The sequence below is a fragment of the Podarcis pityusensis genome, assembly GCF_964106645.2.
Source record: "Podarcis pityusensis genome assembly, chromosome: 11".
Taxonomy (NCBI): domain Eukaryota; kingdom Metazoa; phylum Chordata; class Lepidosauria; order Squamata; family Lacertidae; genus Podarcis; species Podarcis pityusensis.
This window is the reverse complement of record NC_138036.1, coordinates 29,757,914-29,785,562: the sequence shown is the minus strand read 5'-3', so window position 1 is coordinate 29,785,562 and position 27,649 is coordinate 29,757,914. Positions and strand designations below refer to the sequence as shown.

The 27,649-nt window shown below is 42.0% G+C and overlaps 1 protein-coding gene across 13 annotated transcripts in view; it reads left to right on the top strand.

Moving 5' to 3' along the window:
• ARHGEF28 (Rho guanine nucleotide exchange factor 28) overlaps positions 1–26,840 on the top strand; it is a 126,197-nt gene extending 99,357 nt beyond the window's left edge. For 12 of the 13 annotated variants that reach the window (XM_080972231.1, XM_080972241.1, XM_080972238.1 and 9 more), the window contains 3 exons: positions 922–1,222; positions 22,472–22,585; positions 25,567–26,840. In XM_080972231.1, the coding sequence (XP_080828357.1) occupies positions 922–1,222; positions 22,472–22,585; positions 25,567–25,727 (576 nt within the window). In that variant the 3' untranslated portion in view covers positions 25,728–26,840. Of the gene's footprint in view, positions 1–921; positions 1,223–11,951; positions 11,993–22,471; positions 22,586–25,566 lie in introns of those variants that run through there. The other variant, XM_080972232.1, reaches the window with a different exon arrangement.
• The last annotated feature ends 809 nt before the right edge of the window (positions 26,841–27,649 follow it).

Below are 27,649 nucleotides of genomic sequence, written 5' to 3'. Positions count from 1 at the left end.
AATAAATAAAATAGCGAAACAGGAAATCAGAAAAGGATATTGGGGAAGTACTAATGGTTGAGATGACTGATTCGAGGCCAAGGCCTTTTTTGCAACATCCCTACATCTATGCAAGTGTGGCGTTCATACGGAGCCCCCGGTCGTCTCACGGACTATTGACCAGTACACCACTAATCTGCCACCAACCAGGTCCTACCTGGTAAAATCACTTCAGTCTCAGGCAGGTTCTCAAGGTAATAAAGAAGAGTGTATTTTATTTCAGACACAAACAAACTTTTACAGCATACCAAACGTTGTTACTCTTTACTTTCTTAGTCCTATTTTCCTCTCTCTATCTCTTCTACCTCCCCTCACTCAAGAACCCACTGCCCTATCTCTCTATTTCCAACTGCCTGCCAGCTGCTTCTCCAACTGCCTTTCCTAACCAGCCAACCCACTAAAACCAACCAACTACCCACCAACAACTCTAACAAACCTCGGCTAAGCCTTTTATACACATGTAGGCTCCACCTCCAGCTTTCCTATTGGTCTACATTTTTAACCCTTTCTTTCCCTCCTGTACAGACAGGCTCTAAACGAATGGGCAAACACCACAGCAAGTATGAGTAGTACCATTCTGACAGGCCTTGCTGTTTAGAGAAGAGAGGGTGATGGGGAGCAACCAGAGAACAATCCTAAACATGTCAATGCAGAAGTAGGCTTCCCACAGAAATAGGTTATATTTTCTCTTGCACCATGTAAACTTTGCTTCTTTCTGATTCTCTTCCTGGAAGCAGATGGATAAGACTGGTTTTTCTTATGAATCTTTGCTCTTGGGGGAAGCTGGTTGATGATACCAAGGTGTGAGAAAGGGATGTATCGTCAGAGGATAGGATAGAGCTTTGAGTTGCTTAGATTTCCCTTTTTATTTTCTTTGCACAGATCATGGGGCACAACCAGTCGGACTGTTTTTGTGGTGAGAATTCAGTCTTCCTAAATGAAGCCATAGTACAGATGTCATTAAACCGCCTCAACAGATCGAACTCATCTCTAGTTTACCAGGACAGTGTGCGTGGCGTGAACCTGCCAAATTCAGATTTAACAAGGACTCCTGAAAACCAGGTCAAACTCAACATGGACATTTCTTCCCAGCAAGCATTCATGGGTGATCCCTCAAAATCCAGTAGACTCTGCCATCATACTCTCTCCTTCGGCGCAGGTCACACAGATGCTTGTAACAATTGTAAGTGATCATTTAATTAGCTAAATCTGGTGAGCGACATTAGACAAAAAGCCGTATTCCAAATGTTCTGTGGTCTGGCACAGATTGAAAAATCCTGAGACTCCCTACTTAACCTACTTACATCGAGCTTCTGCCTATTATGGCTGCTGAGAGAAGCATGAACTCAGGACTCCTTTCACCCAAAGTGAGAAATATACTAAGGACCAGCACTTGAAGGTCTTTGTAGGGCAGTGCTTGGCCCCTGGATTCAGAGGGTGGGTGGGGTGGGTGTAGCAATGTAATTTAATAGCAGGCTGCTTTGAAAGTATGAGGTTGTAGCTGTGTGTAGGGCAGTGTTTCACATGAACTTCAAACTCCCATCAAATTTAAGAAGTATCTGGTTGCTGTTTGTGGGTAAAAGGGAGAAAAGCGTTCGATATGCATAAGAAGAATTCAGATTGTGAATGTGGAGTGCTTAAAGAAAAGTAAATTAGTTGTTGACTTCATGGCAAATTGTTGTTTTCGGTACAGAAACTTTATGAAGGGCCTTGGGGCAAGTTTCTACAACTGCAAAGTGGAATACTAGATATTACACGCTTTGCTGAAAAGGCATGTCAGTCAACTTAAGAGCAGGACAGAAAACGAGTGAAAGGAGATTACATTCATGCTAGGCTAATCATTGTCTTCTCTTGTGCAGATAAATTAACAACCAATTTGGATAATTAGAAAAAGGAAGGAAACAAAAGCTTATATCAATGTGCCTTGAAAACAGAATAAGTTCTATTCAATTGACATGTCTGGCTGGATGCTCAGTGCAGTAACCAGATATTTAGGTGAAGACACGGGCCGAAAATGAAGCATATGCATAGTTAAAAACATAATGGAAATTGGTACTTTTAGATTGCCAAATGAACAACTTTAACATTTATTGGTATTCAGCATTTTGCTATGGTGTTTGAACTGAAAGCTTAAGAGAGAGAGTTTATTGTGAAGTATGGGTTTTATAAATGCTTTATGAAAATATTTATGTAGTATAAACTAGATTTTCAGAATTACATAAACACAGTGTTGCAATGCCTAAGGAGCTCTCCATGTCTTGGTTGTGCAGCTTTCTGAAGCTGAGTTGAGTTCTGCAGTGCTGAAAGGGGATGGAAGCTATTTAAATAGGGCGACCCTTAACAGAAGAATTCAAACAGAATTCATACATTTTGTTTCCTAAAACTGAATAAGGCAATTTAGGCTGAAAGAGAGCTCTGTCCCCATGTAGGCATCTTTTCAAACAGGACATCTAATTCCTTGTAGACTTCCTTTAAAAAATGTATGCTACTAAATCCATGTATAGCAGCGTGTCTCCCAGTATCCCGTGACATGCTTTTTCTTTCTTTTCTTTTTTAAAAATAATTTTTATTGATTTTAACATATAAATTATAAAATGTACCACAAAACTTATCACTTATACAATCTTTTTAGACTTCCATCAGCACCTCTGATGATGCACCATTTTAACCACTTCTTATGCATTTCTTAACTTTATATTGCCTTTACATCTCTTAACAAATCATCCTTCCCCTTCTCCATTTTTGCAATACTTCCAATAATACTCCTCACAAAACTTCTTGCAAATCTACAAACGTTGTCTGCTCTTCACAAATACTTTTCAAATAGTCCGTAAATTTACTCCAGTCTTCCGTGAATTTCTGGTCCCGCCAATTTCGAATCCTTCCTGTTAGTTTACCGTTACATGCTTTTTCATTTCTGGGATTATGCAGTGTGTCCTCTGCTGCATTTTTCCTGTATCTCCCAGTGCTGCTGCCCTAGAACAACAAAAAATGGGAGAAAAGATTCTGGGATGCACTTTCAAACAGGGAAATGGACTTGCAAGACAAGGTTATGTCAGTCCCAGCCCAGAAACTTTGCAAGCCATAGGATTGTGGTTACGCCGGCAGTTCTGTGGTTGGGGTGGCATGTAGCTGCTGCGGCAAAGCAAAACTGTACAAGCCAGTTGTGCATTGCTGCACAGCTAATGTTAACATGATCCCACCTTTTCCAGCCAATGTGGTGCAGCTTAAAGCAGCTTTCCTCAGCCCACGTGCTCTCCAGATATTTTGGACTACATCAACCCAGACCATTTGCCATGCTTTCTGGGGCTTATGCATATTTTAGTCCAAAACATCCGGAGTTGTACCCAACAAAGTTGTCCCCATTAGCACCAGGATATCTGCCTACACAATGTATCCTCTCGTCTCCTTGCACCCCTGTAATCTGTTCTGGGGGTACCCAGAGCCGATTGGGGAATATATGAAGACAGCAGGGAGAAGGTCCCATTGCACAGGCAGAATTCCTTGCACTGACAGGACAACATTGTTTTATGCAGCCCCTGGCAGTATGTCTTTCTGTCTATGCATTTAATTGAACAGTACTAAAATTTGCAGGTAAACATGCTGTCTAAAGATCAGGTGTTCGTGCTGCCCATACACAGATAGAGCACTGTGGAAGTATCTCTGTATTATTTATTGGTGATGGTAAATCTGAGCCACGTCTCAGACCTCAGAATACAATGTTTCATGTTCAGCTGTAATAAAGCATCAGTTGCAGGATTTTTAGTGGAAACGAATCGGGGGGAAACATCTCTTGGGGAATAACATCCCTGTTTGTTTAAGACAGATGGCAAATTGAATTAAGTCATATGTCAATTCAGTCCCAATGTGCAGAAACATTATAGTCACATGCACTGGGAATATTTCAATCAGCAAAACTATTTCTATAGGGTGTTAATTTGTAGTGGATCCCGCTTTTCATGCTAATCCTCATTGAAAATCCTTCCTTCAGTCATTCAGGTTAGCCTCAGTGGATGAAGCAATATTATGCAGCTTTTATCATTATGGTACTGAACGACATGTTAGCTGCATAGACTTGGCTTATGTAAATAGAGGATTTCCTGTGCAATTTTAACCTTCCATTTTCTAAAGACTTTTAAAACATTATTTTTTTTAAAAAGGAACTAAGAAAGAAAGTTAAACTAGTATCTTGTTTCTCTTGGAGGGAAAGGGGCTGAATGATCATATTGTGGTTTTTGAAATGCTTTCTGGCCTCTTTACCATAGCAGCCCATTAGGTGTTTGCAAAATGTATGACTTATTGATGTGGTATGAACTATTAACTTTTTTTAAAAAAACAACAGCACAATGAGACAAAGCTTCCTCAAGTGCATTTGCAACAGCAGTTTCAATGATGTCAGTATTTCAGAGGGAATCATTAATTGCCCTTTAGGCTGAAGAGACAAAGGTAACCCTATATTTTAATGTATTACAACCATGTACATTTGTTAAGATCACATTATATAGAAGAGCCATGTGGGCGCGCATAGAAATTATTCATTTCCCCTCAGCTTTTCTTACATTGCAGATTTTAGTCTACATATTTTAAAAATCACCCAGAAAAATAAGAATCATGTGAACTTAACTTATCCCTTCCTTTCACACTGCTGGGTTTTATTAAATTACGGGTGAATCGATTGGCATGCTTGATATATCTGGTTGTATTATAATCTTCAACAAAAGTAACACAACCAAGATGAAGGATTTTATTCTGTGATCATTTCAGAACTGTTCTTTGTCACAGAACTAATAAAACTAGGCTGTGGCATGATCTACTTAATCAGCTGTGTTTTGTAGAAGGTTCACAGCACAGGAAAGAGGCATGCATAGTTCTAGAGAATTTACTAAAAAACGCCCCTCCCCCCCTAAAATTCCTAGGTTAACTTTACACAGCAAATTCTCTAATCTTGATAACTAGTTCCTCAGCATGTAAATTGAGAGTACAGTGGAACCTTGGTTTATGAACTTAACCCATCCCAGAGGTCTGTTCTTAACCAAAGTGTTCTTAAACCAAGGTGCACTTTCCCATAGAAAGTAATGCAAAATGGATTAATCCGTTCCAGACTTTTAAAAAGAACCCCTAAAATAGCAATTTGACATGAATTTTACTATCTAACGAGACCATTGATCCATAAAATGAAAGCAATAATCAATGTACTGCACTATAAAATAAATAAAACAGTATAGTAGATGATAAAAATGAAAATTAATTTTTTTTCTTACCTGCACTGATGATAGTCATTGTTTGGATGTGGTGCTTTTATCCATTTCCGCAGTCACACAATCAATCAATCAATCAATCAATCAATCAGTAGCTGAATTGGGATCCACACAGATTCCTCCCCCGATGTGGAAAATGCTCTCTAGAGCATGTTCCTCCCGCAGCAGCACGGGGGGGGGGGGAGTTGCGCGCCCGCAAACCAGCTGGTTTGTGGGTACGCAGCTTCCCTCCCTTGCAGCTGTGGGAAACGCCGTGATGACCCCTTCTCCGCTGCCGGACAACAAAAGTGTGGCACTCAAAACAGAGGTGCACCCCTGGAGTACGTTCGGATTCCAAAAAAAGTTCGCAAACCAGAGCACCTTCTTCCAGTTTTGAAGTGTTCGTATTCCAAATAGTTCATGAACTAGGCTGTTTGTAGACCAAGGTACCACTGCAGATACATCAGGGTAGATATGAAAGTTCTTTGGCATTGCATCTGTGTCGTAGACCATCACTTAAATTTCCAAACGCGTATGTGCAAAATAGCCCTTACTTATTGGACAATGCCATAGGTAAAGCTGTACTTTTTTTGTAATATGAAAGTTACATAACTCAAGGGTGTGATTACCATTATTTTTTCGGTTTTTAAGGTTAAACTTGCTGCACTATTTTGAATATTACGGACAGACAATCCCCAGTGTCCTGTGTTGCTGGGCAATTGCTCCACTTATTTCATCTTTCCTGAGTCCCTTATACAAAGTGTTATGAAGTGTCGGTTGGCACTGAGGTCTCTAGTCCAATGCTAAATAATAAATACCTTCTGAGCCTACAGAATATGCCTGCTAGGTTTCATTGATAATGCCAGTGAAAGTTATCGCACCTTACAAAAGTGGCTCTGAATATTCCCAGCACTGGGATTTCAATTGCTGTTTTTCTTGCGTGTAAACTCAAAATAGAAATTGAGTGGTATTTGTATGTAGGTGGTTGGCTCTGGGCCCTAGATGACCAATTGCCTGAGAACCTCTATTACGTAACTGTTGAAAACAATGGGTGAAATATTGAGCGGGGTTTTTTTTTGCCATGTCTTCAATAAAATTTGATAAGGACTCAGTTTGCCGGTTGGCCTGTTCTAGATCTTTCTGGATCTGCTTTAACCACCCGATTGCCATTTTGTCTTTTAGTTAATTGTTTTAAACATAAAAAGCTTCACGATCAGTGAAAATAAGACTCATCTTATGGGAAAGCTAGAGAGAATGCCGGAAGCAAGCTGTAAAAATGCAAATTGTTGGGATAGAAAGATATGGTGGAAACTGGTTTCTCAGATATTACACCTTTTAATGGAAGTAGTATCCATAGGTTTCTTTTAATAGTTTATCAAAGTTTTATGCACACTTCATAATGCACTTTAGAACTTGGAACAGATATACGGTGAATAAATAATTCATCCTAATGGCTGGGGAAACCCTTTGTGGACTATGAAATTTTAGAAAATAGCAAGTAGGCACAATATAATAATAAAACCATGATACTTAGTCACAAAATGTACTTAGATCGTTTTTTAAAAAATGCCATTCAGTTTCAATTATTTATGTTAGTATTTTAGGATATTCCAGGAAATGTCCTATTGTTTTCAGTATACAATAAGGAACTTGGGTGCAATCCTGTTGACTTCAGTGCATTTTACTATTTGGCTGGAGTCCTGAAAAACCTTATTTTATGACAGCCACACTGACCTCAATAACCCACTCTGGAGTGGTTTGAGGACCATAGGGTTGAGTGTTCCCTCATTAAACTTAGAACACTTTTTATTGTCACTTCTGAGAAAGTTGTACTATTGCTGACATTTGGGGTATATATGTGTGTCTTAACATTTATGAGTTAATTCCGATACTCGGAGACACCCAACATAATTTTTCACTAGAATAATAAAATCCATATAAAAACATAAAAAAACAGGAGCAGCACAAACAAACATGCCATAAAAATGGTACAAAATACCATCACTAAAAATGGCTGGCTACAAAAAGACTCAGTGTTAAACAGCCATCCATTCAATAAATAAGTAGTGAAAACAGTAGTGAAAAATTAGCATTTATAAAACCTGGACCAATATCAGCAGCAACCATATCACAACCTTGACCTGAAATCTTCCCTGGGTGGCTCCTGCCCTGATGATCTCTTGCTTGTGAGCCTCCTGCTGGCCATTGACTGTGCTGGAGTAACTGGAGACTCATGGAGATACTGGAATAATGGGATTTTGGTGTAAGCCAGCAATTCTGCGTTTTTACAAACTTTGGGCTGTATCAAATATTAGTTCTGCAAGGAATATTGAAATCGGCTTCATTAATTTTAGTGGGTCTACTTTGAGTAGAACTTAGTTAGATGTAACCCAGTGTGATTAAATCCTTTTAAACACGTAACTATTGGACTCAAATCCATAGGGAATGCAGGGTTTCTGATTGTGGGGAGATTTCTAGATGGATTTGGCCGAATGCCCCCTTCAGGTCTTCCAGCTCAGTGCCAGGAAGGGAGCGGTGGAGCAGACAGGGATGTTGCTGGGTGGTGGCATGGGTCTTCTCATGGCCCCTACTTGTTTTAAGATTTCCTCTACAGATATAATGATGGAAGGCTAGAGGACTTATGTATATTGTTGGGAGAAACTATGATCTAAGGGTTGTGTGTTACCATGGCAGTGATTTAGGTTCTACTACTGAGAAATAAAACACCTTTTCAGCTGCCCCAATTCCAGGCATGGTCAGCTCTGCCATAAGTTGGAACGTTGATATACAGGGCAGCGTGAACAACGTCTGTGGCTGCAGAGTTAGTCAACAGTTGTGATTTCAGATCAGGGGGTCAAGTTCTCTGTCTTCTTTTTTTTTCTGCTTTAATGCACAGACTCAGAAAAGCTTATGTGCTGGGTATTGTGATCAGCAGGGCATCGCATGGCATGGAAAGCCATCCCCGCACCCTGTGATAGATGTATAGAGATACATTTAAACATTCCCCAGTTCATTCCTTTATTATTACTGTTATCCCTTATTGAAGCCCAGCTGTGTTTAATGAGCTGGAAATGAAGCAAGCCAATAAAACATGTGTTCATTGTTAGAAGAATAGCAATTGGACCATGTGCATGCGTGTGATTGCACAGCCAAAACTTCAAAGCTTAATATAAAGGCAGTTTAATGGAGGGGGTCATACTTAATGAATTTGGGGAAGCAGGAAAAAGCCAGCTGGTGGGCAGTGTCCCATATGAAGGTGAGGCCAAAGGTGAGTCACGTCACAGCAGAGCAGGGTTTCAAGGAACACTTAAATTGCTCTTGCTGGTGTTCATTGTGCGGATGAAACACACATTTTCTTTAAAAACCTATTTCCAAATTCCCCGAAGAGCCGTTTGTAATCTGCGCATTGCGGAAAGATTGGTTTGGGCCTAGGCTCTGGTAAATTTCTCTTTAACAATTGCTGTGGGGTTTAATTGCAGGTCACCTCCAAATGTTAGTGGCATCAAAATCCACAGCAAGCATTGTATGGCAAACAGTGAGCTTCAAACATTACAGACTTACACAATGGATTTTTTTCTTTCTTTTCAAGGAGCTTCTCTAGATCCTATAGAAAATGTTCAACATTTGCATCTGGAATGCTGTCCAAATTCCATGCTCTCTAATCATCAAGTCACTCTGCACTGTGCTATGACTGTGTCCTTCCATTCCAAGAACATATAATTTATTTTCATTCATTTTTGTTTGATTGATGCACTCCCCTTTTATAGCACACAGACGCACCTCTCCTGTCTCCCCCATTGCAGCTAGCCTGCCATAACTGCCCTGCAAATAGTGGCAAAAAAGCAAAGGTGAAAACATATTTATCATTCCAACATGCTTTGGACCTTACTGGCCCCTTTTCAGGACAATTCAGGAAATAAAGATTTGACATTTAGATGTGCTGCCTTTTCTTTTCTCACGCTACCTTAGGACGGCCTTGCCCCCAAAGCTTTTAGCTTGTATTTCTAATCCCTTTTCTGGGATTCCCATTTTTAGCTGCTTTTTGTTCTAGCTGCAGCAAGGCTCCCACCTGCCTCACTTGCTTTTGCACGATTGTTAAGTTACTGAATCAGGATGGGGGCTGTTGTCATGGTAACGGCAAGAGGCAAGTTGCTTCCAATTCTCCGCAGAAATAATGGTCCCTACACAGCCTTAGGGCCAAACGGCACATTGCGGGAGACATGGAATGACTTGAAAATTACACACCTGTTTTGCACTTTCTCCCCTCTCCCCTGTAATGTGTGGTTTCCCTCCCCCTCCCCCCAGCTCTTGCCCGTGATGTGATATCTTCACGCTGTGCGTTTCCCAGGCCCTGCGCAACATCATTAGCTGCTGATGCTGCCAGAGGGCTTGACAGCGTGATGGGTAAGCGAAGCCACATTTGTTAGGTAAAGAGAGTAGAACGTGACACAGGGAGGCTGTCACCTTGGGATTGCACGCAGGTTACAAGTATGTATGTTGAATGCACATAAGGAGAATGAGATGGTGCCCCTATTCCTCAGACTGATCAGCACAACCTCCACAACTGAGAACTCTGCCAAAAGCAGAATTCCTTGATTGTGCTTACTGTATGGATGTCTGTTACCCTTACGCAAATTATGCTGAACGCATTTTGGCTGGGAGCAGGGCCAGTAGATCAGTGCTGCTTCCCCACCACATATGCATGTTTGCAGTGCAGTGTCACATATGTGCATGGCCAGTGCTGTTTTTCTAGAAAAAGAGGTGCCGGAGCTCAGCATGAACGCCTCCTTTGTTCTCTTAGAATGGCAATGGTGACCACCTGAGAGGTGCTGGAACTGAGTTCCGGCTGAAAAAAACACCCCCTGTGCGTGACCCCAGTGTCTACTCCAATGTAGGCTGTTAGGTATAATAAGAGTTCCTAATGCAATATGGCCAGCAGAGGGAGAAAAACGTTCTGTCACTCAGACGAGGCTAGAAGCTGACTGTGGAGGAGATGAAATGGGAGATGGGTTTTCAGGAATGCAGTGGGAATGGCGAGAGTTGGCTGCATTATTACTCACTTATTAACAATTTCTCATAAAAAAAGAGCTTCATCTCCAGATGAGAAGCCACAGCTTGAAATAAAAAAACAAGTATCCAGCAATGTTCAGTTGCGTGATTAAAATAACAAGTTAACAGAGATTTGAAACCACATCAAAAGCCAATATTCCTTTATAAACAGTGATATTTTAATAGTTTCTTAAAAAAACAAAACATTCCCCCCTCTGTTTAGCAGTGAAAGATTAAAAAGGCAGATCATTGCCAGGCTTACAGCCAGTGGGACCCCATTTATTTTTGTGTCAGCTAAAGACTTGGTCCAGAGACCTAGTTTTCTAAATAAATGGGAAGTAAAAAAGAAAGCAGCCATGATGCTTTTTTCAAAAGCATGCAATAAAACAGGGTCAAGCATGTTGGTCTGTGAATTACATGTGGGTTATATCACTAAAGACTACAGGTGGGGAGGGATCACATGACTGAATATGTCTCTGTAGCAATTAAATTCCATGCACATAGAAAACTAGTATTTTATTTATTTATCAGAGATTTCTACACTGCCCTTCACTAAAAATAGTTATAGGGCAGTTTACAAAAATAAGATAATATGAAATATAATACATTATAAGCAAAATGTTTAAATAATTCTAATCATAGAATCATAGAGTTGTTGAGTTGGAAGGGACCCTGAGGATCATCTAGTCCAACCCCCTTCAATACAGGAATATGCAGCTGTCCTACACAGGGATCGAACCTGAAACCTTGCCGTTATCAGCACCAAGCTGCAGAAACATTATTAGCAGCATTAGTAAAAATGACGTATCTGACTCTAAAGTTAGGGCGAGGTGCACCTTGTTAAGAAGGCCATTCCACAGATGCAGAGCCACCACCAAAAAGGCTCATCCACATGACCCCACACTATGCATCTCATTAAATATAGTGGCTGCCAGGAGAGTTTCCTCCATTGATCTTAATGCACAGGCAGGTTGACTCAGAGGAAGGCATTATCTCAGATACTTTGAACCCAAGCTAGTTTTTGTGTGAAGGAGCATTCAGTCATGTGATCTCAGTGGAACAGACCCGGCAGAAGTCTTTCACCTCAGTGAGCACTGGACCCAAGCAGGGCTGCAGAAGGATGGGCAAATCTTAACAAATCCATACATGTTTTTGCAAGCAGTTCCCCCTAATATAAATGCATCTGTGTCTGTTATTTTCACCACAAATAGCTGCATTTTTACACACACTTTCCCCTAATTATGTACCCTTTGTACATTTCTTTGATGGGAGGAACTGCATTGAAAAATAAGAAGTGTAAATATTGAAAGATAGTTATGATTCAGTTCCAGCATAGTTTCAGGAAGTGAAAATCAGGTATTTTAATTGGTGGTGGAGAGGAATGAACCATATTTCTCCCTCCTTTCTAGTGGTGCCATTAGGTAATTTTAGAGTGGGGATCTTCTGGGGAACTCTATAGATGGCAATGTACTTCACATCACAATGTGCTTAGCCAGCCCCACTGCGTTTGGGGCCCCCTTGCTCATTTTGGTGAATGGACCCCGGATTTCTTTCCTGAACTGTTGCCCTGATTGACAGCACTACTGTGTCCAAGTAAGAGAAGAAATCTCTTCTTGCATGTTCCAGGGTGACGGAGCCCCTGGGAGGAAGTCTGCATCTGTCCTCCATGCATCCAGCTGAAGGTGAGAACCAACTCTCTATGTTCCATTTGGAGCCTTGATTTTATCAAGAGTTTCCAATAATGCCTACAGAGTATTCACAAACACACCTGTATGCATGTGGAGTCCATTCTTACCTCTGGCTGATCATGATAAGGTTTGGTGGAGACACTGTGTATGTTCCTCTTCCTGTTCCACGTTCTCAGTCAACCTGGGTTTTAAAAGGGAGAAAATGGCATATACCGTATTTTTCTGTGTATAAGACGCCCCCTATTTTGGGGGGCTCAGATTTAAGAAAATGGGGGGGTGTACCCGTGTATAAGACACCGCCTACTTTTTGACATTATTTTTAAGGGAAAAAACCTAGTATTATACACGGAAAAATACGGTAATTGTTAACGTGTAGTTAGTGACAAGGCCTCTTGCACAGGAAGTCATCTCTCTCTTATGAGATTTGGTTGCTGTCTTGCCCCTCACCGTGAATGGTTAAAATTAGGAAGTAGCAATAAGGCTTGTGCAAATCTCGGTACCAAACCAGTGACATGTGGGAAGAGTCATATGTACAGTGGAGATGTTTATTTTCTTCTCTGCACAGATACCCTCTTCCCTTTCTTAGTACAGTTTTGGAAGATGCTATTTAAACTCTCCCAAGTTTCAAATACAGTTTCTGATAAGTTGGGAGGGGGGAAGCGTAAAGTTGATGCTGTCAACTTATGGCTGCCTGGTGGTAGTAATGCCCTCATGGTATTGAAGCGACAGCTGAAACATTTTAAGCTTCTTGCAACTCCGCCTGTCGAGCTGATGGGTGTGCTGTTGAGCTAGAAGGAGATCTCAGCCGTCTCAAAGTCATAATAAGCTGCCCAATGGAGGAAGACAAATTAAGAGTGAAATCTAAAAGTAAATTGAGAAATATTAAAACATGCACACATATAAGCTTCAGGTGGACTTAAGCAACCCAACATCCCCCTCTCATTAACTGTTATATTCTTAGCTTTATGACATTTATATCCTTACCTTCCTTGGAGTGTTCAGGGAGGTTATACGCTCTTTCACCAGCAGCAACCACCTCATCATCCTCCCAGATGCCCCTATTGGACTGAATGCACAGCCACCAAGGCCAGTGCAGCTTTTGAGGGGTGTGCCTCCAGCACCCTGTGCAATGTCACAATGGATCCTGGGATGCACCTCTCAGTTGATGTATACTGCAATGCTATCCCAGGACCTTTTGCTGCCCAGATGCACTTTAGAAAAGCTTGCTATACCATTCAGCCACCAATTTTTGCCTTCTTCCCTCCTAAGGCTTCAACCATGCCCACATTTACCTGGTAGAATTCTCTGGAAAAATAATCTCTCAAAGGACCTGTTGATGGCATTTTACCATTGTACTGTTGAGAGTGTATTAACTTATGGTCTGTGTGTGTGGTTTGGGAGCTGCACAGTCAGGGGGAAAATTTTTTTGTCCAGGGTTGTAAAGACTGCGTAGAGAATAATTGGGTGCACTCTTCCCACCTTGGATCAAATCTATGCTTCCAGGTGTCACAAGAAAGCTGCAGAGATAGTGCAGGATAGTGCGCACCCCAGAAATGATCTCTTTCAGCTTCTGCCTTCTGGAAGAAGGTACAGGGTTATAAAGACTAGGACTAGCCGCCTGAGAAACAGTTGCTATCCAAATGCGATTTTGGTTTTAAATGCAGTGTAAGGTAGTCTCTATGGGAGTATATTGTATTTAATTATGGGGTATCAGAGTTTCTAGGGGGCTAACCAGGCTGGGATAGCTGGGATAGCAGGCTTGTTGGGTTTTTGAATGTCTGATGTAGATTTTTTCAATTTCATTGTTCTGTATGGGACAATGACAATAAAGATTATTGTATCGTAGTAAGTCCCATTGAACTCAGTGGGACTTACTTCTGAGCAGACCTACATAGGATCACTCTGCGCACGCACGCACGCACGCACGCACACCCTCTTAACCTGCTTGAAGTGGGAAGAACCACTAGGTTAGGACAGGGCAGTAAGGAAGGAGAAGGGGTAAAAGATAAGTTATCTTAAAATTAATAAAGAAATTTTGACTACAAGATTCTGGCACCTTTCTGTACAAATGTTGGCATTAGTATAAGCATTAGCTAGCTGGGCTGAGCCCATAACATGACATGAGGGTTTTTTCAACCTTCATAGGCTATACTAAAATACAGAACTGGAAAGAATTGCTTTCAGCTTTGTCTAGCTCTTTCTGTTAGGCTGTTGGGGGCACTGTTGAGCTAGATGAAATGTGACAATTTCCATTTCTATAATGCAACAAAATAATAAGGTAGTCTACAGCAGATTGGGGAAAAATTAAAATCCAATCTAAATGTAACTTTGGAAGCGATGGAATAAAACCACAAGCAGTTTTGCAACTAGTTAGATGAGCAGAGGGAAGATGGCATTAACAGCTATTTTTTTAAAAAAGGGCAAGGTAGCCTTTTCTGAATTTAATCCCTGTTGTAACAAGATTTGGCGGGGGGCGGGGATCTATTGTTCATTCCTAACAGACGATGTAAGCAAAGTTCATGCAATCCTAACCATATTTACTCAGGACAAAGTCCCATTTAGGTCAATGAGATTTTACTCCTTAGTAAGTGTGCTTAGGGTTGCAGCCTAAAGCTAGCAAGCATATTGTTCCTACTGAAAAAAATATCTCAGCTATTGTACTCAAGGTTTATAACAGTCCTTTAAAAAACCAACCAACCAACCAGTGAATGCATAGGGGAAGATGGCTTGGCCTATCATAGTCCCATATGTAGGCTCTGACCACTGTACCCGGACATATCCCTGATTGATTTCACAGTTCTTCCTTAGCCATGTTCAAGCGTTTGCCTGAACATGCAAAACATGAAGCTGCTAGCATGAGGAACAGGGACACATATACAAGCCCAGCCCACAACATCCTTGAGCGTACTAGCACCTCTTCAGACCTTTGTGCAATTAGAGTGAAAGCATGAAAAGGGTGTTTAATAAGCATGTTCCACTGAACACACTTGGAAACTCTCTCCATGATCAGAAACCCCAGTAAGCCAAGGTTCCCACATGCAAATGAATTTCTAAGTGGGTTTGAACCAATTTGTAAAAACCTTTGCACTAATCACACACAGGTATCAAGAGCAGCTGTTGATCCCAGGGAAGTTATGGGCAAGGCTTATATATGTACACCCCTGCCCATGTGAACTGAACAGGGCTACCGTCTCTGTGCCATCTCACATATAGAACCTTGTACACATAGACCACATCTCTGAACCTTCCAGCACAGGAGTAAAAAATGTAGTGTCGTCCTGGTTTTATTGCACTACAGCTCCCATAATTCCTGGCTATTGGTCATGCTAGTTCATGCTGATGAGAACTGTAGTCTGGAAAAACATCTGGAAGACACAAATTGGTTATTCTTCTAGAACTTCTGACAGGAATGAAGGTCCCCCTCCTCCTCAAGGTCATGATGGACTAGAACACAAGAATGGCTTTTTCTTTAGAGCCAATCCCACTAAATTGGAGGTAGCAGCTCAGGCAGAAGGTTATGAATGCCATTACATGAACGGTAGCCAATGTGGTGTCCTCAAGGATTACATCTCCCATCAGACCCAGCCAGTATGGCCAATAGTTGGGGATGGTGGGACTTGTAGCCCAACAACACCTGGAAGGTGTTGACTACTACTGCGTTATATCACAACAAAGATGTTTATGAATTCTTGCTGGGAAGGTGCTTTGAGGATTTTCTACTGCAAGTGGCAACATGTCTTGGGCCGACCTTCTGCCTGTAGATGCTGCATGTGAAATAGCTGTGGTTTTATAATCACAAACCACTAATTGCAGGCCACATGGTTATTGGAACTATATACTGACCCGATAACAAAGTTACAGCGTTTCATCAGCCTTTGAAAGGAAAGCATTTCCCTAGGAAACATAGTCAAGAGGTGTGGGTGTCTCTCCTGCCTTTCCTGCTTTTAAGCCTCAAATGAAGAAGAAGAAAATCTTTACCCATGTCATCCTTTTCCTACCCACCCCTTCTCCTCAGAGGTAGCATTATGTTTCTACAAAGTGGGATTGTGAGGCGTGCCTGATGCCAATGTTTCCAGATGAGATGATGAGGTGTGCACTATTCTGAGCAATAATTCTGGAGCTCAGAATTAACACAGACAATGGGTGCCACCCACTAAGGCCTGATTTAAATGCCTTGATCAAATCCCCTTGATCACAGAGATTGGAACAGCTTGGAAACCGAAGAGTGATTTTCCGTGTTCTGTCCTGAGGTTATGCAATGATGTCCCGGAAGAACAATATCAAGAAACCCTCCCCTTTGAACTTTAAAAAAAGGAGATCATTTTGGGTTTTATTTTTTTTTAAGGAAAGCTTTTGCTGCTAGTTGTGCTAATTCTCATTGATTTTAACAACTGGGTTTTTCTCTTGCTTCTTGATATGAGAGTGGTATTTTATTGGGAGTTTTGTGAATTGTATGGTCTTACGTTTGTATTAAGCTTATGGAGAGGCAGGAGGGGGGAGTTGATGAAAGGCTACCTGTAAAATTGTTTTAACATTTTGAAGAAAATGACACAAATGTTTCTCTTTATTTCAAGTTTGGGAAATAATGGAAATTTTAAAAAGGGATGTAAAAGAAGAATAGTAAGAACATTTTAAACATTACAGTGGGAATATGGGAGTAACAAGACTAATAATGCATGTTGTACACAATAGGGAGTAATAATAAAATTTAAAAACCAACTAAGAATGCTTTTTATAAAATATTTGATAATGTAAGAAGAATAGAAAACTGCTTTCATTTTAAAAATACTTGGTCCTATAAAGTTGAAACTCATTTAAGTATAGCTAAAGTTTGTCACTAAAATTTCCCAATTCTTATCATACTATCCCTGAATTGTTTTTTCCCATTACTAACTCTTCCAAACAATTCTAAAAGGATAGTGAGACAAGACTTAATATATTCAGAAGCCACATTCACCATTGGGGGGGGGGGGCAGAAAACTTTCTTCCTCATGCTTGATAATTGTATTTTGCCCAATGCTTTCCACCAATTTATAGGTATAAAATAGAAGTCCAATTATCTTCAGACTTTTTTTTGGGGGGGGGGACAAAGCTACCATAAATGAAACATATGAACGATCGTTATGACACTTCGTCCAGGAAAATGGCAGGCACTGTTTACAAATATTGGTGCTGCTACCCTTGGCTGCTCCCCAAGGCATTTTCATAATGTACAAAACTTCTGGCCTGCGTGGCTGAGGCAGATTGCATTGTTACGAGCCATGCCTACAACGCGAGTGACAATGGGTTGTAAAAGTTGGCCCTTAGAGAGAGAGAGAGAGAGCTGCAGAGCCAGGAAAGCCCTGGACTTGGAGGCTTTCATAGCACATAAATATAAAGATACGAAATAAGTTGCCCACACCTGAGCTGCTGATTTGTTGCTCCCAGTTAGTGCTTGTCAAACTATCTGTTTTCATTGTGGCATTTAACAGCCTGCTGTGCGACCAGCTGCTGCTGCCTGGATCGGACCCAGAGCCTTGTACCACGTCCAAGCTGACTGCGGAAAGCATGGTGACAGCAGGCCTTCCTGCTCCACTTTCAGGCTGACGGTGTCGTCTGGGTGACACATTGTGCTTTTTTGTGTGTGTGAGAGAGGCAGGCCGTGCGAAGTTGTACTTGCTCACTCAAACGGCAGCCAAGGGTTTGATGCTTAGAGCTTGTCTGGTTCTTTTGTTCCTCAGTCTCCTTGAAATGCTCTTGACTTTCTCCCTTGGGTGCCTTCTGTGTGATGGAAAATCCACAGCTATGTGGTAGAGCATTTTGGGGGGGGGGGAGGTAGAACATGTCACTCAACTGTGGAACAGCTGCTTTGTATGTAGAAGGAGCCAGGTTCAGTCCATGGCACTTCCAGCAAAGCGAAAGGAGCAAGTGATGCAAACAGCTTCTATCCAAGCCCCTAGAGAGACATTTCCAGACAGACAACACTGGGCTAGACAAATAGGCCCCATCTGCTCTATAGATTTAAAGCAGTATTGATTGATTGATTGATTGATTGATTGATTGATTGATTGAATTCATATATCACCCTATACCCAGAGGTCTCAGGGCGGTCCACATAAAAAGCAATAACCCAATAATAATGCCCCCCAAGAGCCACATTTTAATTGGTATGGGATGTTGATTAGGTCAACTAAAGACCTGGTTAAAAAGGAACATTCTTGCCTGGCGCCTAAAGGTGTACAATGAAGGCACCAGGTGAACTTCCCCTGGGAGAGCAGTCCACTTAAACAGGCAGGGCTTCCCCGAAAGAATCCCATTGTTGAGTGTGCTGAGAGTTAACCACTCTGAGAATTATAGCCCTGTGTGGGGAATAGGGGTCTCCCTAACAACTCTCAACACCCTTAGCAAATGATACTTCCCAGGATTCTTTGGAAGGGAAGTCATGACTGTTGAAAGTGGTGTGAAACTGCTTTAATTGTATAGTGAAGATCGAGCCATAGTCTGGGCTGGTATCTTCCTATGTGCTTTGCACATATTAAGTTCTAGCAGAAACACGCTACTCTCCAGTTCCACAAGAAACGGCCTTATAGCAGCTCAGACCACTAGTCCATCTAGCCCTGTATTGTCTACACTGGCTGGCAGTGGCTCCCAGGGTTTGAGTCAGGGAACACTCCCAGCCCTTCCTGGAGAAGCTGGGGATTGAACCAGGGACCTTCTGCACGCAGAGTGGATGAACACTGAGCTATAGCCCTTCTTCTTAAATGGTGTTCGGGTGGTAGAACAGAGAAATATTTTTGCCCGAGGAGCTGATTCTAATCTGGCTTCGTTGGTCTTGCCCGACATCAAAGTGACTGGTGACACCTTCATATTTCAGTCTGCGCATTTAAAAACAACAACCCATAATATGAAAATTTTGAATGCTGCCAGGACCTCCTTTAGATCATGTTATCCGGAGAGGTGTTACCATGGCAACCCCTAGGAAAGATACAATACAGGTCTCGCTGGATCCGTTTTCTTCTGATGTGCATTCACCCTGATTGCAGAAGGTGCGCAGGTTGTGCTGCTTATCAGTTCATCAGGTATCGCTGGGAAAGTGCGCTGTTGTCTGGGACACTACCGTATCCCGGGAGGTTGCTGAATGTTTACTTCAAAGCGTGCAAAACAAAGGGTGTGAGGTCTTTTTTTTGCATTTAGATGCCGCAGGACGTAATGGAGTCTTGGTTTTTCACTGGAATTCCCAAGAGAAGCATGAACGCTCAAAGGAAAAGCACCTGCGCAGACTTTGTTCAGGCGCTAACCCTTCCGAGGCCCCTGGTATTGAGAACACAAGATAAGGCACACTGTAGTATAGTGCCTTTCCCAGGTGCTGAGGTTTTCCCAAGAGGACTTTGCAGTCAGGACCAGGGATATAATTTTCTAGGACTAGCAGGAGGAAAGCGCTAGCAAATGCAGACGGCATCCTCCGGGAAAAATATATCACATCTGGAAAGATACACGGGCAGATTTTCAATAGGCCTTTGAAGCAGGTTTTAAGTGCCATTAAATGCAAATACAGTATTCACCAAAAAAACACCTAGTGTGCATAGGATTTCTGCTTTGCAATTTTATGAATCTGAGTATCCAGCTATAGTACAATAGGACACTGCTGCGTGCTGTGACAATCCCTTGGTGTGGTCCATCAAGTTTATCATTATCTACTCTGACTGGCAGGGACGTGGGTGGCACTGTAGGTTAAACCACAGAGCCTAGGACTTGCCGATCAGAAGGTCGGCGGTTCGAATCCCCGGAACGGGGTGAGCTCTCGTTGCTCGGTCCCTGCTCCTGCCAACCTAGCAGTTTGAAAGCATGTCAAGGTGCAAGTAGATAAATAGGTACCGCTCCGGCGGGAAGGTAAACGACGTTTCCGTGTGCTGCTCTGGTTTGCCAGAAGCGGCTTAGTCATGCTGGCCTCATGACCCAGAAGCTGTACGCCGGCTCCCTCAGCCAATAAAGCGAGATGAGCGCCGTAACCCCAGAGTTGGTCACGACTGGACCTAATGGTCAGGGGTCCCTTTACCTTTACCTTACTCTGACTGGCAGCAGCTATCCAAATTCTGGAACATATGTGCTGCTTACAATAGGGTTTCTTCCGCACTGGAGTCTTTCATAGAATCATAGAATCATAGAATCATAGAGTTGGAAGAGACCACAAGGGCCATCGAGTCCAACCCCCTGCCAAGCAGGAAACACCATCAGAGCACTCCTGACATATGGTTGTCAAGCCTCTGCTTAAAGACCTCCAAAGAAGGAGACTCCACCACACTCCTTGGCAGCAAATTCCACTGTCGAACAGTTCTTACTGTCAGGAAGTTCTTCCTAATGTTTAGGTGGAATCTTCTTTCTTGTAGTTTGGATCCATTGCTCCGTGTCCGCTTCTCTGGAGCAGCAGAAAACAACCTTTCTCCCTCCTCTATGTGACATCCTTTTATATATTTGAACATGGCTATCATATCACCCCTTAACCTCCTCTTCCCCAGGCTAAACATGCTCAGCTCCCTGAGCCGTTCCTCATAAGGCATCGTTTCCAGGCCTTTGACCATTTTGGTTGCCCTCCTCTGGACACGTTCCAGTTTGTCAGTGTCCTTCTTGAACTGTGGTGCCCAGAACTGGACACAGTACTCCAGGTACTTTTCTAGGTACTTTTCAGCACCACTGAGGCATTGCTTTCCTATACAGTGGTACCTCGCAAGACGAATGCCTCGCAAGAGAAAAAACTCGCTAGACGAAAGGGTTTTTTGTTTTTTGAGCTGCTTCGCAAGACGATTTTCCCTATGGGCTTGCTTCGCAAGACGGAAACGTCTTGCAAGTTTGTTTCCTTTTTCTTAACACCGTTAATACAGTTGCGACTTGACTTCGAGGAGCAACTCATAGAACGCGGTGTGGTAGCCTTTTTTGAGGTTTTTAAAGACTTTGGTGATTTTTGAAGCTTTTCCAAAACTTTCCCGACACCGTGCTTCGCAAGACGAAAAAGATCGCAAGACGACAAAACTCGCGGAACGAATTAATTTCGTCTTGCGAGGCACCACTGTACTTATCTGGAAGTGGGATCAGTTACTTTGCTGACCTCAGGTGTGGTTAGGTTGAGGATGCTGTCCTATCACTAGTGTTCAAATATGAATCATAGACTTGTACACTTGGAAGGGACTTCGGGTATCTAGTCCAACCCCCTGCAATGCAGGAATATTTTGCCCAATGTGGGGCTGGAACCCACAACCCTGAGATTAAAAGTTTCATGCTCTGTCGACTGATCTATCCCAGCAATTCATCTCATTAGAAACTGCAGCCACCACTTCTCCATCAACAATTGAGTGGGCAGGGCGTCCACAGGGGCACTGCCTCTTGGTGTTCTGCTGTCTAAGGCAGCTGCCTCAGCTTGCCTTATGGGAGGGCCAGCCCTGCTCTGGTCAAGTTGTGGGAAGGTGGAGGGGGGTGGCGCCAATTTGTCCTTTGCCTTAAGCAGCAAAATAACTTGGGCCAGCACATAAACATTTGAGACTACTGGTCCACCATTCAGTTGAGCCTTCTGTGAAAAAAGTTCACCCTTACTTGCCCCATATATTGATCCATGCAGTTCTGAATTTATTGTTATTCACATTTTACACTGTATTTTATGCTGTTTTTTGTTGCATCAATTAAGTGTTTTAAATTTGTTGTCAGCTGCCCTAAGCCCGGTTTTCTGAACCGGGAAGGGCGGGGTATAAATAAAAAAAATATTATTATTATTACTCCGATGAGTGGGGTTGCGGGGGAGACCTGGCTTCCTTATTTTTTTTCCTGGCTCCCTGCATTAATATTTTGAGAACCCTGGAGGTGCACATGACATTGCTAATATTGGAAAGACAGGAGGGGAGCTTGTGGATTCCACTAAACCCACAGTTCCTTCATAGGTTGGGTACCAGATTCACTATTGTTCACCCATTTATTGTTGCTTTTCCAGAATAATATTGGGACAACTTTCTTAAAAAGTAGGTAACATCTTTTTAAATTACAGGCAGTCTTCCAAAATGATGATAGTGTTAAGTTCTGCAATAACTATATATATATATTTGGTTATATTACAGGCCAGACTTCATAGATATAACACCCTGGTTCTTTTGCCATATGAACCTGAAAGACTTAGGATGGTACTGTAGTTATCCCAAGGACAGTGTCCATAGGTTTGCTCTCAATGATTTGGGGAGAACAAACGGCTTTTCTTCCTGAGATATTTGAACTTTAAGCCGTAAGAGTGTTTCTTAATTGATTAAGTGCAATTAACATCCACACATCTTTCTCTCATTCCCTTCGATTAAGAAATGGTTGTGAATGCAGTAAAACGATGCTATAATAACACCATTGTTGGATTTTCTCATACTTTTTTCTCCCTTACTTTTCTGCCCTTTTGAAATCATGGTCAAGGAAAATGTTGGTCAATTAAAACAGCATTGCTTTGTTTCACAGGCAGTTGCACAGAAGCCATGAACAGCAGGATGAACACAGCCAGTGAAGATTTTGTTAGGAATCCAGGAATGAACTCGGATCTATCACTAAAAAGCCAAATACCCAAATATCAAGGTGAGGTGTGGAACTCCAAGCAACTTGCATCTTGTTGTGTTAAACGGAACCTCATTTGAGGAATTCACACACACAATTCACTATTGCCATTGTAAGAAGCCCCAACATACCTCTTAAGTTGTATTGTGACTGACAGACTCTTGGGCATTGTAGGCAGTGGCTTCTGGTCCTTTTGTCTAAGGACGCATGGCAAGGAATTTTTTGTCTTATGCTTCTACCTGTCAATCCAACCCAGCCCAAAGAGTCCCATTTGTCCATATTACTTGCATTTATTTCCCCTTTGCAAATAGCATGGCAAACCACCTACACTGCCCTAAGGTTAGATCACTGGGTCCTAGCTCATTTTGTGGGATGAGAAATCATTAAGTAATATTCTAAGAGGGAACTTTCCTACAGAGCCTTGCTAGGTAAACAGCTTATCTTCCAGTAAAATTGTTTCTAGGCTGTGCTGCTACAGATTGCACAACGGGGATCCAGCGTTTGAACTCCCCCTCATATAAAATAGTCTCTGTGTATAGAAAAGTAAAGTGCCAGGAAGAAGGGTTCTAGCTTAGCCTTCAACCTGATACTCTGCTTTTCTATGTGCAGGGTTTTTCCTTTACAAAAGGAAGCAATTCCTTTGTCCGAACTCCAGAGTGGTATAGTCTGGGTACAACAGCAAACGTTTAGGAGGGATATTTTTGGAACTTTTCAGAAACCCAACAAAGCTGAGCAACGTAGCCAAATGATTCCTAAATCATTCAATCTGATTTTATTATTCATTTATATTGTGCCTTTTAAAAAGCATGTGTTTTTTGACCTTTTCTGATTATTTTCTTCACTCATTCTAGCATTACGACAGGGTTTCTTAAATCCAGGCCAAGAACGGCCCTGAGTAACACTATACCTGTTACTTGATCTGGCTGTCCTGGCAACTGAAATGGCTTAGTGACATGATCTATTGCAGTTTCTTTGGCTTGTTTTAATATATGTTGCGGCTTTATTTTGTATTTAGGCTCTCACACTGTGCTGTACTACACTTTGTGCCTGAATTCTTCTTGATTTCAGTGAGAAATATTCAGTTCACTGGCCAACCAAAAAGATTTTAACTCTTAGGAAAGATTAACTTATGTGCTTTGCTCTCATATTTAAATAAAAAGGCTTAACCATGGCTAGAATTTAGTCCTAATTTTTTTAAAAAATGGTATATACATTTTAAAACCTACTCTCAGGTTGCAATTATGTGATGGGTACATGTGACTTTTTGTACACTAGTAACCAGAAAAGGGGACGTGGGTGGCGCTGTGGGTAAAACCTCAGCGCCTAGGGCTTGCTGATCACATGGTCGGCGGTTCGAATCCCTGTGGCGGGGTGAGCTCCCGTCCTTCGGTCCCAGCTCCTGCCCACCTAGCAGTTCGAAAGCACCCCTAAGTGCAAGTAGGTAAATAGGTACCGCTTTATAGCGGGACGGTAAACGGCGTTTCCGTGTGCTGCGCTGGTGCCGGCTCGCCAGAGCAGCTTCGTCACGCTGGCCACGTGTTCCGGAAGTGTCTCCGGACAGCGCTGGCCCCTGGCCTCTTAAGTGAGATGAGCGCACAACCCTAGAGTCAGACACGACTGGTTCGTACGGGCAGGGGTACCTTTACCTTTAACCAAAAAAGAGAGAGAACCATTGTATGGGGGAAAATGTATATCACTTCCTTAATTATAAAAATACCTCCAACTGATGCAATCATTAGTTAATTATATAGGTGATACAGAAAGACTGTCACAACATTATGTTGACGTTGAGGACCAGATTATAGCATGCACATTGCTATACCCTGCAATCCTCTAGATGTCGGTTATCATCGGTCTCAGCCATCATGACCAGGGATGATGGGAGTTCAGCAACCTGCCCTGGACTATAAGTAGAGAGAGAATCCTGACAAAGAATTTCCCAGGGAAAGTGTTCACCTCTGTCATATTTTCTTCCCACCCTTTTTGGCACACCGCCTTTCCCAACTCCTTCCTCCAAAAGCGTTGCACCCAGCAGAGTGTCAGAAACACTCCAGGACTTCTGCCTTTATGCCTTCCATAGTTCTGCCTGGGAAGTGTTGCCATAACAGTGGTTCTCCACTGAAGTGGCCCAAGGATGACAACCTTAGTAAAAGCAAGTTTGGGCAGCATTCAGCGTTTGCATTTCTGTGTTTGGAAGGGGACCAATATCTGAGTCCCTTGGTGACTTCTTGCTGAAGGCTCCCATTGAAGAGTGTTGGGAGTTTGCCACATGACCCAGTTGTAGCGCACCACCTATTTTCTCACTCCCCTGGCACCTGCTGTATTATCTTTCAGGTGCCAAATTAAGCTGCTTTTATTCTCTCAAGCATGTTAATGGTTTGTATTGTAAGGACTGGAAAGAGCATATAATTTTGAACTGTGGAAGTGAAGCTTTTGCGCTGCCATTCTAATGGAAATTTAATGGTGATGCCTACCGACTGGATTTTGTTGTTGCAATCTGCCTTGAGATAAATATTAGGAGAGGCAGTATACAAATGACTAGGTAAGCAATATGAAATGGCCACCGTTAGAACACAACTCTGGGGTGTATCCAATGCTACCGTTCTGCTTGCACAGAAAAACCCTCACCTTCTCCCTGCAGCCCCCTGCACATACCAAAAATCTGTTCCAGAGGGTTGGAGGAGAGGAGAGGGGAAGTCAAATTGTGCAAACAGAAAGTTGCTCACTCAGTATTGGATGCAACAATCTGTGCTTGTTTGCTGCAGGTAGTGTAGGCGCAATGGTGGCATTGAAAGGAGAAACTGGTGTTGTGGAAAGGAATTGTTCAAGGCCTTCCCAGGAAGGTTACTGTAGTCATTTTATTTTTTACCAAAAAAGTATTGGTATATGACAAATTCAGGCCTGTCTCTCTCTCTCTCTCTCTCTCATATATGGGTCCTTTGCTAGGGGCATGTGGCAAGTGGAGCTACAGCTTTTAACTTGTCTCTGTTTTTGTGTTCTAGACATGAATGCATTGCAGAGCCAGTGCCCAAGACCACACAGTTCAAGTCTTGTCACTATCCAGCCTCAACACCCATCAGATGTTCTGCTGCACAGTCTACCTGGTGATAGGGGACAAGGTTCAGAAAACGGAGACACGGAAGAAAATATTGTTTATCTCTAAAACCTTTCCTTGTTTACTACCAGTAGCACTTTAGGATGGCTTTTCTCATTGTTCATAGTTGGTCTTTGTCCAAATTACTTTGAAGACATCTTATTTATTGTAAAACAAAAGTTTTCCAGATTCATAGGATGCATATTAAGTTATTTTTAAAAAAATGTGTCTAATATTTATCTTGTGACACACATATTACATCAGAAATGCTCTACAAGCAACATCAAACATTGTTGGACTAAAATCTGCAATGACTTGTGTATGTGATGTGAACACCACAATTAGACCTTGGGTGGAAACATTTCTGTTCCCAGGTTAAGACTGCGCAGTCTTTGTGAAAGTAGTGCTGTGTGCAGTAGGAACATTTGAGATTTCATAATGCAACTTGGTGACTTTAAAAACAGTAGATGCATCATAGTCAACCATTCTTACCCACATGGGTGTCTCTCATGGGTTCACCACCATATCGGCCTTTGTCTCTGGATGGGGAAGCATACCTGAAATATTTCTCAAGTGACTTTCTGGATCTCCTTGGTCTCACTATGGCCTCCTTAAATGATGCATTGCCACTATCGGAGATCTTTTGCCAAATTAACACTTTCTTTTCACAGTGAACAATTTAGTGGCCCAGTGTTGTCTCAAGATTTTATTGTAAAAGTGAGGAGCTTCAGGAAACAGATCCACATCTGCAAGCTAGATTCTTGGTGGTTTCAGATTACTCCTTGGCAGATGTCTATATCAGAGACCTAAGTCTCACCTAGCATGTATATAACTTTCTTTTCAAAGCATTCGAGGTCAGTTTTGTGATGTATTGCTTTATAACTTGTTCTTGGCTACATCAAGTGCCCCCTTTTTTATCAAAGCACTGAAATTCATCACATAGACATTTGTATCCCTGTGGAACGGAGAGGAGGATAGTGAGAAAAATGTAAAGTCCCCCCCTCCCTGCCTAACCCAAATCCACTGCTTTTACATACACATGGACTACAAATCAGTGTGCTTCTATCAGGACAGAGCTTTGATAACATTATAGAGAAATGAATGAAGGTGTTTTTTTTCCTGTGCATTTTTCATACATAATTGTATACTTTTTTGAACTTAATAAATATTCTATATCTCCAAGATAGCCCTTCATAATTCCTAGCGTTCAGAAAATGTGTTACTTTGGCCCATTGCTATTTCCACTATTACAATCACTACAATGATCTGACCCATGTTTTGAAGCATATGATAGTTCTTGTTCAGCAGAGGGGAAGGACCTTGCTCGGTGCAGATGCTCTACCTGTGTGTGAGTTTCCGGGGGCCAGAGCAAACCAGTGCTAGTGATTGGAGGGAGTTATATGCAGGCTGCTGTTGGTTTCAGTGTCCCCTTAGGTTGGCAGTGACAGTCAGTAGGTACTTGATGTCTACTCACTCCTGCCACTTAGCAGTTGCTACTAGTGAACTCTCTTTGTCCATATCTGTGGTAGTGCAAATAGCCACAATGGCTGTTATAATAAATTTGGGGTGGCTGCCATTGCACAACACAACCAAGCAACATCAGTTTCCATGCACTGAAAGGCAACAGTGACTGGAACTTACTGATGGTATCAATACACAGTGTTTCTTTACTACATGATTTCTGATTAAAGATGTAAAGCCTGTCCTGCAACCTCTCCTCCTACACTATACTGTGACTGACATATTTTGAAGTCAGTGGCTGTTTTTGGATGTAATGCTAAAGCATGGTTTAGCATTGTGTGGATGAACTTCAATTAATTCCTTCTTCCCTTTATTATTATTATTAATAAAATAATGATGATAATAATAATAATAATAAATTAAATTTGTATACTGCCCTATACCCACAGGTCTCAGGGCAGTTCACAGGATAAAGTCACGATATAAAAACCCAATACATAATCAAAATAAAAACAAGAACCATGCAATAC